This window comes from Littorina saxatilis, linkage group LG13, assembly GCF_037325665.1.
Source record: "Littorina saxatilis isolate snail1 linkage group LG13, US_GU_Lsax_2.0, whole genome shotgun sequence".
NCBI classification, from domain to species: domain Eukaryota; kingdom Metazoa; phylum Mollusca; class Gastropoda; order Littorinimorpha; family Littorinidae; genus Littorina; species Littorina saxatilis.
In genome coordinates, this window is record NC_090257.1 from 6300861 (window position 1) to 6315470 (window position 14610).

General features: G+C 42.5%; 1 protein-coding gene across 2 annotated transcripts in view; it reads right to left on the minus strand.

The window, feature by feature from the left end:
• Positions 1–5417: 5417 nt before the first annotated feature.
• The window catches only part of LOC138945925 (aminopeptidase N-like), a 59220-nt gene continuing 50027 nt past the window's right edge, over positions 5418–14610 (minus strand). For both annotated transcript variants that reach the window (XM_070317442.1, XM_070317443.1), the window contains 6 exons: positions 14380–14527; positions 12144–12220; positions 11896–12006; positions 10555–10722; positions 9502–9642; positions 5418–7372 (listed from right to left, as the gene is read on the minus strand). In XM_070317442.1, coding sequence (XP_070173543.1) covers positions 7138–7372; positions 9502–9642; positions 10555–10722; positions 11896–12006; positions 12144–12220; positions 14380–14527 — 880 coding nt within the window. In that variant the 3' untranslated portion in view covers positions 5418–7137. The remainder of the gene's footprint in view (positions 7373–9501; positions 9643–10554; positions 10723–11895; positions 12007–12143; positions 12221–14379; positions 14528–14610) is intronic.

A 14610-nucleotide genomic window follows, 5' to 3' on the forward strand; every position in this document is an offset into this window, starting at 1 on the left:
GCAGTGTCGTATCCTTGGCACAAAGGGTCAAAAATCCCCAAAATAAGGCCTTATTTTTCTAAGGCCTTATTTCAGGAAATAAGGGCTTATTTTTTATGGGCTTATTTTTTAAGGCCTTATTTTATAATAAGGCCTTACCAGAAATAAGGCCTTATTTTTCTAAGGTCATATTAGAAATAAGGCCTTAGAAAAATAAGGCCTTAAGAAAATAAGCCCCCCCAAAAATAAGCCCTTATTTTTTTAAGGCCTTATTTTTTCGCCTCTTAGTTGTATGCTGGTACACAGGGAGAGCGGCGTTAGAGAGAGAGAGAGAGAGAGAGAGAGAGAGAGAGAGAGAGAGAGAGAGAGAGAGAGAGAGAGAGAGAGAGAGAGATAGGAGAGACACAGACAAACAGACGGACTGACAGACAGATAGACAGACGGACTGACGAACGAACTGACGGACGGACTGACAGAGAGAGAAGGATAGAAAGAGAGAAAGAGGGAGAGAGAGAGGGTGTGTGTGTGTGTGTGTGTGTGTGTGTGTGTGTGTGCGTGCGTGCGTGCGTGCGTGTGTGTGTGTGTGTTTGTGTGTACGTGTGTGTGTGTGTTTGTGTGTTGTAATGTCTTTATGTGTCTGTGTGTCTAGGTTTGTGTGAGTGCGTGTGCGTGCGCGCGTGTGTGTGTGTGTGTGTGTGTGTGTGTGTGTGTGTGTGTGTGTGTGTGTGTGTTTGAAAATGTGTTAGGGTAGGTACATGTGTACAGGGGAGTCCAGGTGCGACAACCGATTTCAACCAGTGTCATAATGTTTATCGTTTGGAAATATATTCTCTTGTTCCATTCATTATCTCTTTTTTCGCGCTCACGCGCATAATTATGTGCGTTCGTGAGTGTGCGCGTGCGTATGAGTGTATGTGTGTGTGTGTGTTGTCGTCTATATGTGTCATTAAGTTATTGTGTGCTGCTATCAGGGTGAACAGTAGTGATGCGCAGAAAAATAAGACCTTATTTTTGTAAGGCCTTATTTTTTTAAAGGCTTATTTTCCTAAGGCTTAATCGAAAATAAGGCCTTATTTTATTAAGGTCTTAAAATAAATAAGGCCTTATTTATTTACGCCCTCATTTTTAATGACTATAGAGATTTAAGGCCTTATTTTCAATTTAAGGCCTTATTTCTCAAAAATAAGGGCTTATTTCCACAAAAAAAGGCCTCATTTTGAAAATAAGGGCTTATTTTTGTAACGCCTTATTTTAAGGATTTTTGACCCTTTGTGCCAAGGATACGTGTTCTCAGTGCTGCTAACAATAAACGAACACTAAAAATAATAGGCCTTCCACAGCGGCCTCACCGACGGAATCGAGCAACTTTGGTGACCTCATGGGGTTATCAGTGTAAGGTAACAAGCCGTATCATTATAGACGTTGCGGGGAAGACGGGACCGACAACGACGACTTAACCGAGACAGGTGTGTTGTCGTTCGGCGTCATCGCTCGAACTGACACAAGTAGCGTTTGCGGGGAGAACGAACGCCAGTGGCATGAAGAAGAAAACTCCTGGACACCCGAACGAATGGCTTTGACACGACTTGTGGAGGCGAAGCTCCTCGGGGCATGTTTTTGGTGGTGCATGGGGAACACGCATTTCAGTGATAGGAATTATTCGTCTTGCACCTGGGTCTTCCAGGTGTGAGACCTAATAAAACGAGTCGCCGGTAAGGCGAAAATACAACATTTAGTCAAGTAGCTGTCGAACTCACAGAATGAAACTGAACGCAATGCAACGCAGCAAGACCGTATACTCGTAGCATCGTCAGTCCACCGCTCATGGCAAAGGCAGTGAAATTGACAAGAAGAGCGGGGTAGTAGTTGCGCTGAGAAGGACTAGCACGCTTTTCTGTACCTCTCTTCGTTTTAACTTTCTGAGCGTGTTTTCAATCCAAACATATCATATCTATATGTTTTTGGAATCAGGAACCGACAAGGAATAAGATGAAAGTGTTTTTAAATTGATTTCGAAAATTTAATTTTGATCATAATTTTTATATTTTTAATTTTCAGAGCTTGTTTTTAATCCAAATATAACATATTTATATGTTTTTGGAATGAGAAAACGATGGAGAATAAGATGAACGTAAATTTGGATCGTTTTATAAAAACAATTATTTTTTTTTACAATTTTCAGATATTTAATGACCAAAGTCATTAATTAATTTTTAAGCCACCAAGCTGAAATGCAATACCGAAGTCCGGGCTTCGTCGGAGATTACTTGACCAAAATTTCAACCAGTTTGGTTGAAAAATGAGAGCGTGACAGCGCCGCCTCAACTTTCACGAAAAGCCGGATATGACGTCATCAAAGACATTTATCAAAAAAATGAAAAAACGTCTGAGGATATCATACCCAGGAACTCTCATGTCAAATTTCATAAAGATCGGTCCAGTAGTTTAGTCTGAATCGATCTACACACACACACAGACAGACAGACAGACAGACAGACAGACAGACACACACACATACACCACGACCCTCGTCTCGATTCCCCCCTCTATGTTAAAACATTTAGTCAAAACTTGACTAAATGTAAAAAAACCGCGGGCCTTCGTGTTCACGACAAGAAAGGGGTGCAGTGTTTGTCAGTACAGGAGAAAGAGAACCATACCTTTTGTATACTCAGTAATGAGTTTGACAATGCACCTTTTTTTAACTGCGCAAAATAAGATAAATCTGTGTGTCTGTGTATGTGTGTGTTAACAGATTTTTTGTGGTGTTTTTTGTGAGTGTTTTTGTTGGGGGGAGTGGGGGTGTCAAATTTCATAACGATCGGCCCAGTAGTTTAGTCTGAATCGCTCTACACACACACACAGACAGACAGACAGACAGACAGGCACACATACACCACGACCCTCGTCTCGATTCCCCCCTCTATGTTAAAACATTTAGTCAAAACTTGACTAACTGTAAAAACATAAATGGATTTTGCTTTGAACAGTGATTTTGGGGTTGAAATCTATTAAATTTTACCACCAATTTTCTTCACATGCAAGAAACTGACATGCTTTTCGTCCTTAAAAAATTTCACTTCTTAATTTTACCAGGAAACAACATTTCAGTCTTGAGTATATGTCGAGGGGGAAATATGTTCACAGGCGAAAGATGAAATCGTGACACCGGCACTCGCTGAATAACTTCAGAGCGTAACACGGAAGATCTAAGCAGAGCAAAAGCCTGTACATACACTCACACACACACACACACACACACACACACACACACACATACACATACACACTACACACACACACACACACACACACACACACACCATATGAAAACGAGCGTTAACTGTGGGGGGAAAAAAAGATACCGTGAATCATGTGCAAGCCCAGTGACCTCGATCGTCCCACACGTGTCAGCCCGGTGTGGTGCACAGATTTTTTTATTTTTATATTTTTAAAGGCACAGTAAGCCTCCCGTAAACCATCACAGATACGGTCAGGCTTTTACACACAGTACAAACACCCTTTCATTTAAACACTCACCGATTGAGAACATCCTAGGTGCCCTCCGTAAAGAGCGAACAATTTTCAAAGAATTTATTTTTGCGTGGTTTATCTTACCCCTGAGCCATCGTGAACCCGTGTGATCCAGTTTCCCTTTTTCACAATGTAGTCGTCAGTTAGTTATTTGAATGCGACTACTTACAATAGCACGTTTTTATGCACGAAACAAACGGCTGTGGTTCACAAGAACTCTAGCGATGGCTTTTGACTGTTGAGAGGAACGGCGATATGCACTGATAAACCGGCGTCGTCTGCTACGACCCTTGCGTGACCCTGCTTCCGGGCTTTTCTTTTTTCAAACTTTCACAACTTCGAATTGTACTGATCTTGTCTTGATGAAAAAAGAATTCTTTTATGATTAAAGAATGTTTGTGTAACAAGCTGTCAATTTATTATTTAGATTTTAAAAGTTAGGTCTGGCGCAAAAACGCACCACGGTCTAAAAACATTTTGATAATCATCGATTCACGGCTATCGCCTGCAGTTTACATCGATAGAATGAGACCCGAAGGGAAGTAACTCATGTTTGACCTGAGTTCAGGATGGGTCCAAAAAGTGTTCGAGACAATCTGCAAAATTAATTCTTTAAAAATTGCTCGCTCTTTACGTAGGGCACCTAGGATGTTCCCGTTTGGTGAGCGTTCAAATGGAAGGGTGTTTGTACTGTGTGTAAAAGCCTGACAGTATCTGTGATGGTTTAGGGGAGGCTTACTGTCCGGGCGTGAATTCCGGTATTCATAACAGCCGTCCAGCACCAAAACGAGGCGCCATTGCTGTTGAGGCCAAGTCGACGAAAATAAATTCTTTGAAAATTTCTCACGCTCGACAGAAAGCAGCCAGGATGTTCCCGTTCCGTGAGCGTTCAAATGGAAGTATGCTTGTACTATATGTAGACGCTCGGGGAGCTCTGTGATGGTTTACGGGAGGCTTACTGTGCCTTTAATATCAGCCAGTGTTCAAACTGGGTCATCATGCAGCTCCTCGCAAACCAGACAGCGAGACTGTGCTCTAGCTTGTATGTTCTTGTTGTTGTCAGTCTGTGTTGTCTTATTACACCCCCGGTATAGGGGTGTGTATAGGATTCGGTCGATGTGTTTGTTTGTTTGTTACACCCCCGGTATAGGGGTGTGTATAGGTTCGGTCGATGTGTTTGTTTGTTTGTGTGTTTGTGTTCGCATATAGATCTCAAGAATGAACGGACCGATCGTCACCAAACTTGGTGAACAGGTTCTATACATTCCTGAGACGGTCCTTACAAAAATTGGGACCAGTCAAACACACGGTTAGGGAGTTATTGGTGGATTAAGATTCTACAAGGACTTATATAGGGACATATTAATGGTCAAAGGGAAATAACCTTCTCAGTTGGTGGCAGTGAGAATTGTTATTTCCCTTTGACCAACGGGGGGGTTTTTCCTACCTCGGAGGAATTTCTTGTTTTGTTTACTTTTAGTCAATTTTAGATTACATGTGTTAACATAGACGGGGGATGGAGACGAGGTGTCAGTGTGTGTGTGTGCGTGTGTGCGTGTGTGTCAGTGTGTGTGTGTCAGTGTGTGTGTGTGTGCCGACGTGTGTGTGTGTGTGTGTGCGTGTGCCTGTGTGTGTGTGTGTGTGGGTGTGTCCTTGTAATATCAACAGTATGTGTGTTTGTGTGTGTGTGTGTCAGTGTGCGTGTGTGCGTGTCCTTGTAATATCAACAGTATATATGTGTGTGTGTGTGTGTGTGCCAGTGTGTGGTGTGTGTATGTGTGTGCGTGTGTGTGTGTGCGTGTGTGTGTGTGTGTGTGTGTGTGGTGTGTGTGTGTACTTATTGATGTCAACCAGACTACATTCAACATCCTTAAAAAAACGACGAAGAAACACAACGTACAAAGTCATCTTACAATTAACTTTTACTGATTATTGGTACTTTCTGTCACTACATTAATCATTGCAGTCATCAGTACATAAGCAAGTAAATTGTTCAAAGAATAAGAAAATAACAAGAAGAGCAAACGCTCGATCGAGTCACTTTCGCAGTTCTGAATATTATATGAGGCATCAGATGGACAGGAAGAAATTGCTATTCACAACACAATGAGTCACGTTCACATAAAATTTGAGCCCGGTCACTTTTATAGTTTCCGAGAAAAGCCCAACGTTAAGTTGTGTGTTGCCGAACAGAAAAGGCTAGTTATCTCCCTTGTTTTTCTGATAACGTTCGTAAAAGGCTACAGATGTAAATACTTTGATGTAAAGAATAATCCTACAAAGTTTCAATCACATCCGATGAACTTTGTCAAAGATATAAAATGTCTAATTTTTCCTTTGACGCTGACCTGTGACCTTGAAAAAGGTCAAAGGTCAACGAAACCATCGTTAAAGTGTAGAGGTCATTGGAGGTCACGACTAAACAAAATATGAGCCCGATCGCTTTGATAGTTTCCGAGAAAAGATATAAAATGTCTAATTTTTCCTTTGACGCTGACCTGTGACCTTGAAAAAGGTCAAAGGTCAACGAAACCATCGTTAAAGTGTAGAGGTCATTGGAGGTCACGACTAAACAAAATATGAGCCCGATCGCTTTGATAGTTTCCGAGAAAAGTCCAACGTTAAGGTGGTGTCTACGGACGGCCGGCCGGACAGACTAACACTGACCGATTACATAGAGTCACTTTTTCTCAAGTGACTCAAAAACTATAGGCTAATACTAATGCAGGGAACTCATTCAATATTACAACACCGTCACTAAAAATGGCATACACAATGGTATAAAACAGACGAGCAAAATACATATTGTTTCAAAGTATATACACACTCTCAAAGGCACAGTCCTTTTCGTGTTAAAGGCGAAGATCGTGAGGAATTTTTCTGCCAGTAAGGAAGATTTGATTAATGGTCTCCAGATGCGCAACTGACACTCACACCCTCCCTCCAGCAAGTGTCTGGAACTGTTTAGATGAACAGTAGTATGGTGGTATCTCTGATTACTGGACCGAGAAAAAGGGGAAGTCACTGTTTCGTTCTCTTTCGTGTCTTCCTGTGAAATTGGAGACGGCCTGTAAATTAGCCTGTGGGCATAGGGAAGCTGGGTGTTGATAACTAATGATAACAGACTTGGAGGAAGAGTGGCTGTAGCATATAGCAGACATTCTTTCAAAACTGCGGCTTTAAATATTCGAATCAACAACTGAGTTCTGGCCAGGCTTTTAAAGAGGATTAGGTCACCCAATCGTGGACACATACAGAACATCGACAGCATGGGTGCTCTCTATGCAGAATGAACTTTTTTGGATGAAGTTAATTATTTAACAGACACGGATAGAAATCTGTGAAATTAACTCACCACAAAATTCTTACTCCACACAGGAAGCACCCGGGATGTTGTCGTTGTGTGTGTGTTTTGATTTGGTTGCTGTTTTCGGGGGGGGGGGGGGGGTGTTGTTTTTGTGTATTCGTCAAAGTGGAGGGATAGTCCTCTGGCCTATTTCGAGGTCGAACTGTTTTCACAAAAAGGACTGCTCCTTGCAGTTATAAATGAAAGGACAAACGAAGCCTACGATCGATACACGCGTGAAATATAGAGCACCACTATTTAATTATATATTCGCTGATTTAGGCTTCGTACCCCTGGCCGCCAAGCCAAGTTTTAATAACGTCATAGTTCTTATCCATCCAGCCAATGTTACTCCGGGTGGATTCTATGGCCGCGTCAAAAGCTCGGGTAGCAGCAGCCAGGTCCGGGTGGGTGTCCACAAAGGCTTGCAATTCCTGGAGCTGAATACGGGTGTTGAAGACGGTTCCAAAAATCCCCACAAGCCTTTTCAGAGCAAATGGATCCTTGCGGTATCTGTTTTGAATGGTATAAACAGAATAAGTGCCAGCTGTTGCCGGTTTCGTTTAGAACAAATGAATCCGTGCATGCGGTATTATGCTATTGAAAAACAGAGCAAGAAATACAGAACATTGTCATGTGGAGTCGAACCATGATGTGTCACGTCGGACATTGGACATACACGGATATTTCTGTCCTAAAAATGTTCATGCAAGAGATTATGTCCTATTGTTTTTGCCACAAAGTGGTAATTGTCCGATTATGCTTTCATTTGATCCGGACATTGTCAGTACTTTTGAATTTACAGTAGTTTGATTTGGTATTTTATCGATGTTTTGCGGAGCGATGTGTCACTCCAAGCAAACAAAACTTTGGGAAACTTTCCAAGGGTCGCAACTCAGAATGCTCAAAGCCGGTTGACAGTTGCCTCCCTTCGCGGTTTTTGTCCGAAAAAGCAACATGCTGCCGAAAAGAAAATTGGTGCCAGAAAAAGGCCAGAAGCGTTTGTACTTCAAATCTCTGCCCTCATCAGCGGCTATAGTACCACTGAAACTGAGCTCCCTCTGGCCTCTGAGCATGCAGCCAGAGCCAGATAAAACCGTAGCTCTAGAAAGTGAAAATTCGGCGCCGAAGAAAGACGTTATCACCTCCCTTTGATTTGTTCAGTTACCTTTATGCCAAGAACATTATTTAATTTGTTCTGTTACCTTTGTGAAAAGAAACTAGTCAAGTTTAATTAAATTTACGTTTTGTTGCAAAAAAAAAATAAAATCCTATTGATATTTTTTGTTCAGGACAAATGTCCTATCACTTTTGCATTGTCCAGGACATTTCTCCTATGCCACCTCTCATGAATGTGAGGCCCTGATGTATATGGACGTACACAATGGCCTTGTGCATAAGACGCCGGTGTAACACGAGAAAATTACTCCCACGAGATTTTTACTCCGGAGTAAACATTTCGTACGAAAAAGTTACTCCCTTTACGAAAAAAGCACTCCCCCATTGCACGAGAAAATTACTCCCCAAGACAGGTGAGTTCCGAGTAACCTTTTTGTACAAAAATGTTACTCCCCCGACGAATAAATAACGAATAAATTACTTCACCCCAACACGAGCAATTTAACCTCCCATGCCAGGTGTACACAATTAATTTTACTCCCTTGTCCCCTGTTAGTCTTGGTGGTGGAAGACGTGGAAGGATGGTTGCGCGACATTCGTGTGCGCGAGATCACTTATTGGCATTATCCCTTCGCCCGCATCCCATTTTTTGCGTACGAGATTTTTACTGGAAGTAAAAAAATGGGGAGTAAAAATTTCGTGGAGGGAGTAATTTTTTCGTGCCTTGGGGAGTTCTTTTCTCGTACGAAAAGTGTACTCGGAGTAAGAATTTCGTACGAAATATTTACTCCGGAGTAAATTTTTCGTGGAGTAAAAATTTCGTGTTACACCGGCTTCCCAAGCGGCAGGTCGTGGGTTCGAATCCTGGCCGTGCCTGGTGGGTTAAGAATGGAGAGTTTCCCGATCTCCCAGGTCAACTGTGCAGACCTGTTAGTGCCTTATCCCCCTTCGTAGTACACGCAAGCACAAGACCAAGTGCGCACGAAAACATCCTGTAATCTCTGTCAGAGTTCGGTACGCGGTGGGCTATAGAAACACGAAAATACCAAGCATGCATCCCCCGAAACCGGCGTATGGCTGCATTAATGGCCGTGGGAGATTCAGCCTATGGAAAAAGAAGAAGAAGAAGAAAGAAAGAAAGAAAGAAAGAAAGAGAGAAAGAAAGAAAGAAAGAAAGAAAGAAAGAAGAAGGAAGAAGGAAGAAAGAAGAAGAAGAACCTGTACCATCCAAAAGTGGTCGTTATAGACAGATGTTCGCTAGGGCAAGGTGAATTATATAGCAATACATCGGGCATAAAACCGGGCAGCCAGTTTGGGGTGGTCGTAAAGGGCAGGTGGTCGCTAGGGCAAGGTGAATTATATAGCAATACATCGGGCATAAAACCGGGCAGCCAGTTTGGGGTGGTCGTCAAGGGCAGGTGGTCGGCACTGAGAGGTGGCCGCAGGGCAGGTTCGACTATTGTTCATGCAGCCACTTGTTAGCGTGAGACTACAGTCTTCGTTGTTTCTGTTCAGTATCGTACCTGTTAAAGATAACATCCCAGGAGTTCCTGAAGAAGTTCCAGGCGAGGGCCGTTCCTGTCGGGTTCCCCAGCACAGCGCTGACCACGGTCAAGGCGTCCTGGGACCGGATGTCGCTGGAGTACAAGGCGCGATTCAGTAGCCTGCAAACAAACAAGATATCCAACATGACTGTTTTGAACTGTAATGGACCTAATGGTTTTTTTTTGTTTTTTTAACCTCAGTTGCATGCAGGTTTGCTACTACAATTATTTTTTGCCTAATTTTGTTGTTGTTGTTGTTGTTGTTGTTGTTGTTGTTGTTGTGTGTGGCTTGGAGCAAACCTTCTTCATAGGTCTTTTCTTTTCTCAGTCAAATGTGTACATTTTTAAATCAACAAACTTTATCAGTAAACTAATATGTTTAAATAAATAAATAAATAAAAATAATCATAACATAAATTTATTCCAAATGTTCAGCTCAGTTTCCAATAATACACCCAAATCTAATGGCCCTAATGTTAAACAGCAGTGTTTAAAAAAGTGTATTAGGATTTTATGTATATTCTCACACATGACAACACAGTAAATTACACTTGGCACAATACGTTAAGGATTTGTTTAAGGGGTATAGCCCTAATGTTAAACAGCAGTGTTTAAAAAAAGGTATTAGGATTCAATGTATATTCTCACACATAACAACGCAGTGAATTGCATTGGGCAACAAAATTAACTTGGATGATTTTCAGGGCTATGGCCCTTATGTTAAACAGAAGTGTTTCGGTCAAAACCTATGTGTATTGGAAGATTTGCTTTTCTTCTGCTGTTAAGGTCACAGCCTCGAAAGTCTCAGGGCTTGGAAAGATGAATACACGCATGCAAAAAAAAAAAGATAGAAAAATGGGTAGCACCTTACTGTATGGCAAGCTGGCTTCTTCCAGTGAGAAAGCAGCCCCAATTTCCATGAGGTTAACCCCACAGGACAATATAAATCGTATTCTTGATCCTTGTCCTGACATGGAAAGGACGCTGTCTGTAGATTAAAGCACGCCGTCAGAGGACTGAAATGTTACTCACTTTGTCAAGACCCATATTTCATTACTGCACGCGAGACGTGATAATAGCCTGGCTTTCTCGTTGACGTTCGTCTCGTTCAGGAATTGTTGGTACAGGAAGTTCCAGTCCTCCACCGTCCCATGCGCCATTGCCGTGCAGTACACAACGCTGCGTAGCTCGGGGGCGATTCTGAACAAAACACAAGAAGAGCAAATATAGTCTTGAGTCGAACGTTTGAAAATTCCTGAGCCTGAAGGCGGGTGTAACTTACACCTCTTGGTGTCAGCCTGCCTTAGAGATGAGGACGACAGTTGGCCAGATGGCCAGAATAGCGCGCTGCATTTTCCTACATAGAATTAACTCATTCGAAAAAGAAAAAAAATCTTGCCAGTGATATATCGCCGGCACGTTTTTTACGTAGTAGAAAAGTGCCGGCGATATTTCACCGGCACGACTCGAATGAGTTAATGCGCGTTTGCCGCGACGGTGCCTCAGCTAAACATTGGCGGGAACTGCTCACAGCCCAGCACACGGCACTGTAAACATTCCCCGTCCCTTCACCTCTCTCGCCATCATCCGCCCTACCCTTGGTCTCATGCCTGAATAGGCTTCGCCATAAAGCCCTGTCCAGACTTAGACGCCGTTTTACGCTCTATGCGCCGCAGGCCGTTTTGTGCGTCGCGCGGGATTTGCCGAGTGGCCACACATCGACGATTTTTTTCACAACGCGGTATCAGTGGAGCGGGTCACCTGACAAGAAGGTTCAGTTGCATTCGACTGCCGCGCCGCGAGCAGCTGACGTCATCGCTCTGGTTTGCTCTGATTGGTCAAATTTCCGTCGTTCTATGTCTGTGTCATAGAAATTAGAACACGCGCTATTCTTCTGCAAATAACGCTTGTAGGCTTCTTCAGGATCGTCCTATAAGCAAACAAATACAAAGGTTGTTTAGAGAAGTAATACGAATCTCAAACAGCCTATCTGTTCCTCTAGCTCAAAAGACTTTGAAGAAAATGACAATTTTATACTTTTTGACCCTAACTCGACCCTACCGTGTGAAATGGAAATATGACCAGGATCCAACAGTCTAGAGTCATGTCCAGAAGTCCTGAAAGCGCTGGAAGTTTCAAAGATTTAAGCATCAACAAATTTATAGAAAATTATAATGTTTGATTTTGCTTACCCAAAACTTGACTCCACGGCATGTCAACCTGACTTACGTGTTGTGGAAAAAAAAGTTGAATTTAAATGATAATGTTCCGCTCCACCACACCACACCACACCACACCACACCACAACACAACACAACACAGCACAGCACACCACACCACAACACAACACAACACAACACACACACAACTTACGGGTTGGTGCTCGGGGTTTGTTTCCATGTTTGGAACAAAGACAAGGCATCCTGAACACATTGTTGAACTCCAGACGAGCAGGCCAAAGATGCTATTTGTGTTCTCAAATACCTGCAAAGACAAAACAGTTATAACACAAAAGTAACAAAAGCCAGAAAGAAAGAGAGAAATCAAAGAAGGGAAGATGGACAAATATTCTTTGCGCGTTGAAAAAACATTGTGACAAAAGGTAGAAAAAGCATACATACGATTCGAGAAGCTCAGCGCCAGAGTTGTTCATTCCCAGCTGTCCGTACTGACTGCTCGTTTTGTTAGCCAGAAACATCTGAAATGATCACACAGACGGTTCAAGGGACGTCATTTACCCAAGGGAGTTAACTGGTTGTAAACCCCGTAGCAGGGGGTCCCGTGACAAGAAGTATGGCAGTTTGATCCTGTTGACTTTGTTCTGGATTAACTTGACCGTTGTCTATTCTTGTGGACTGATGCGTCGTTCGTTATGAATGTGAACAAACAAAGCAACGTACACGACAACATTGGAAAATGGGACCGATTCCCACAACCACACAAAACACCCACACACAACATTGTAAAAGAGAGGTTTCCGATTGTTATCGCAGACACAAAATTCGTTAAGTGTTGCTTATATGGCAGCGTGTGAGCTGTACGGAGTTCCGCAATATATTCACGCAATAGGGTGCATATAGCAAAAATAGTATAGACACAAATGTAGACGATTTCTACGAGCCCCTCCCCCTAACACACACATTTCAAGGATTGACAAAACATGTATGCAGTGCTAGTGTCACAGTCTACCTGGCTCTTCTTATCTTCCACTGTTTTCTGAAGAATTTACCGCTTCACTGCCATAATACGTTACAGATGCGTACTTTTCATAAAAAGATCAATACTTTGACAAGGGAAATAACTGCCGTATATTGCCCTTTGAAGTGCAGAAAGATGATCGCCTCCCCTTGAGACTGTTTTCTCAGTTGGCGTCTAATTGTTATACATTGTATGTTACGATTTTTCATTGACATTTTTTCTTTTAATTCTTGAAAGTCAAGTGTTAAAGCGCTGTTTTCGATCTATTTCTTTCTTTATTTGGTGTTTAACGTCGTTTTCAACCACGAAGGTTATATCGCGACGGGGAAAGGGGGGAAATGGGATAGAGCCACTTGTCAATTGTTTCTTGTTCACAAAAGCACTAATCAAAAATTTGCTCCAGGGGCTTGCAACGTAGTACAATATATTACCTTACTGGGAGAATGCAAGTTTCCAGTACAAAGGACTTAACATTTCTTACATACTGCTTGACTAAAATCTTTACAAAAATTGACTATATTCTATACAAGAAACACTTAAAAAGGGTAAAAGGAGAAACAGAATCCGTTAGTCGCCTCTTTTCATTGGAAAAGAGAGGTTTCCGATTGTTATCGCAGACACTAAATTCTTATATGGCAGCGTGTGAGCTGTACGGAGTTCCGCAGTATATTCACGCAATAGGGTGCATATAGCAAAAATAGCCTACAGACACAAATGTAGGCGATTTCTACGAGCCCCCCCCCCCCCCCCCCCCCCCCCCCCCATCGGGTAAATTCTCCCCCCTAACCCGCGGGTTTTTTTTTCGATCTATCTCCGACACAATTAGACACTTAATGATACACGATACCCATTCATACACAGCCTGGCGGTGACCTTACGATTAATTTTCTACTGATGATATGTTGAAGTCACCGAGACAAACTTCGTTCTCGAAATTCTTTGTTACTTCCTCGGGAGACATGCAAAAGAAGTGACAACATTTGTACGGTTAGGCCATTATTCACGTTATGATGTCTTTACACCCCCGGTATAGGGGTGTGTATAGGATTCGGTCGATGTGTTTGTTTGTGTGTTTGTGTGCGCATATAGATCTCAAGAATGAACGGACCGATCGTCACCAAACTTGGTGAACAGGTTCTATACATTCCTGAGACGGTCCTTACAAAAATTGGGACCAGTCAAACACACGGTTAGGGAGTTATTGGTGGATTAAGATTCTACAAGGACTTATAGAGGGACATGTTAATGGTCAAAGGGAAATAACCTTCTCAGTTGGTGGCAGTGAGAATGGTAAGGACGGGGGTGTTTTTCCTACCTCGGAGGAATTTCTTGTTTTGAACTGTTTTTGCCCTTTGACGTCAGAAATTTTAAATTCGAAAGTGAAAGTTAAAAAGAGATGTCAGGTTTTTTAATCGATATCGTATCTCTTCAAATGTGGCAGGACCTCACCTCCTTTTCTGTATCTTGCTTTTCTGTTTGCACAAATATTTTTTAAATGAGTATTGTCCGCCATCGTGTCAACTTCTTTTATGTTTCTTCTTGGATTCGTTGATATAAGCTTTATACTTGGGTTCGGATTCTCAATGTTAAATATTATATCGTATATATATATGTGTCACGACACAAACATTGAAAAAAGTTTTGTTGAAACCAACGTACCTGGAAAGCCCCGTAGAGCTCGGTGGAGGCCAGCATCTTGCTCACGCGGGACATCTGGCCCGAGGCGGCCTGCCAGGGCACGTAGTCCATCTCCAGGTGTAGGTACTCCACCACCTCCAGCGCTACGGACTCGTTAACGTATCCACCACTGACCACACAAATAGTATCAAATTAAAATATTACACAGTCATGTGAATGCCGCGGATCAAGGTCGGGCGTATTTTTCTTAAC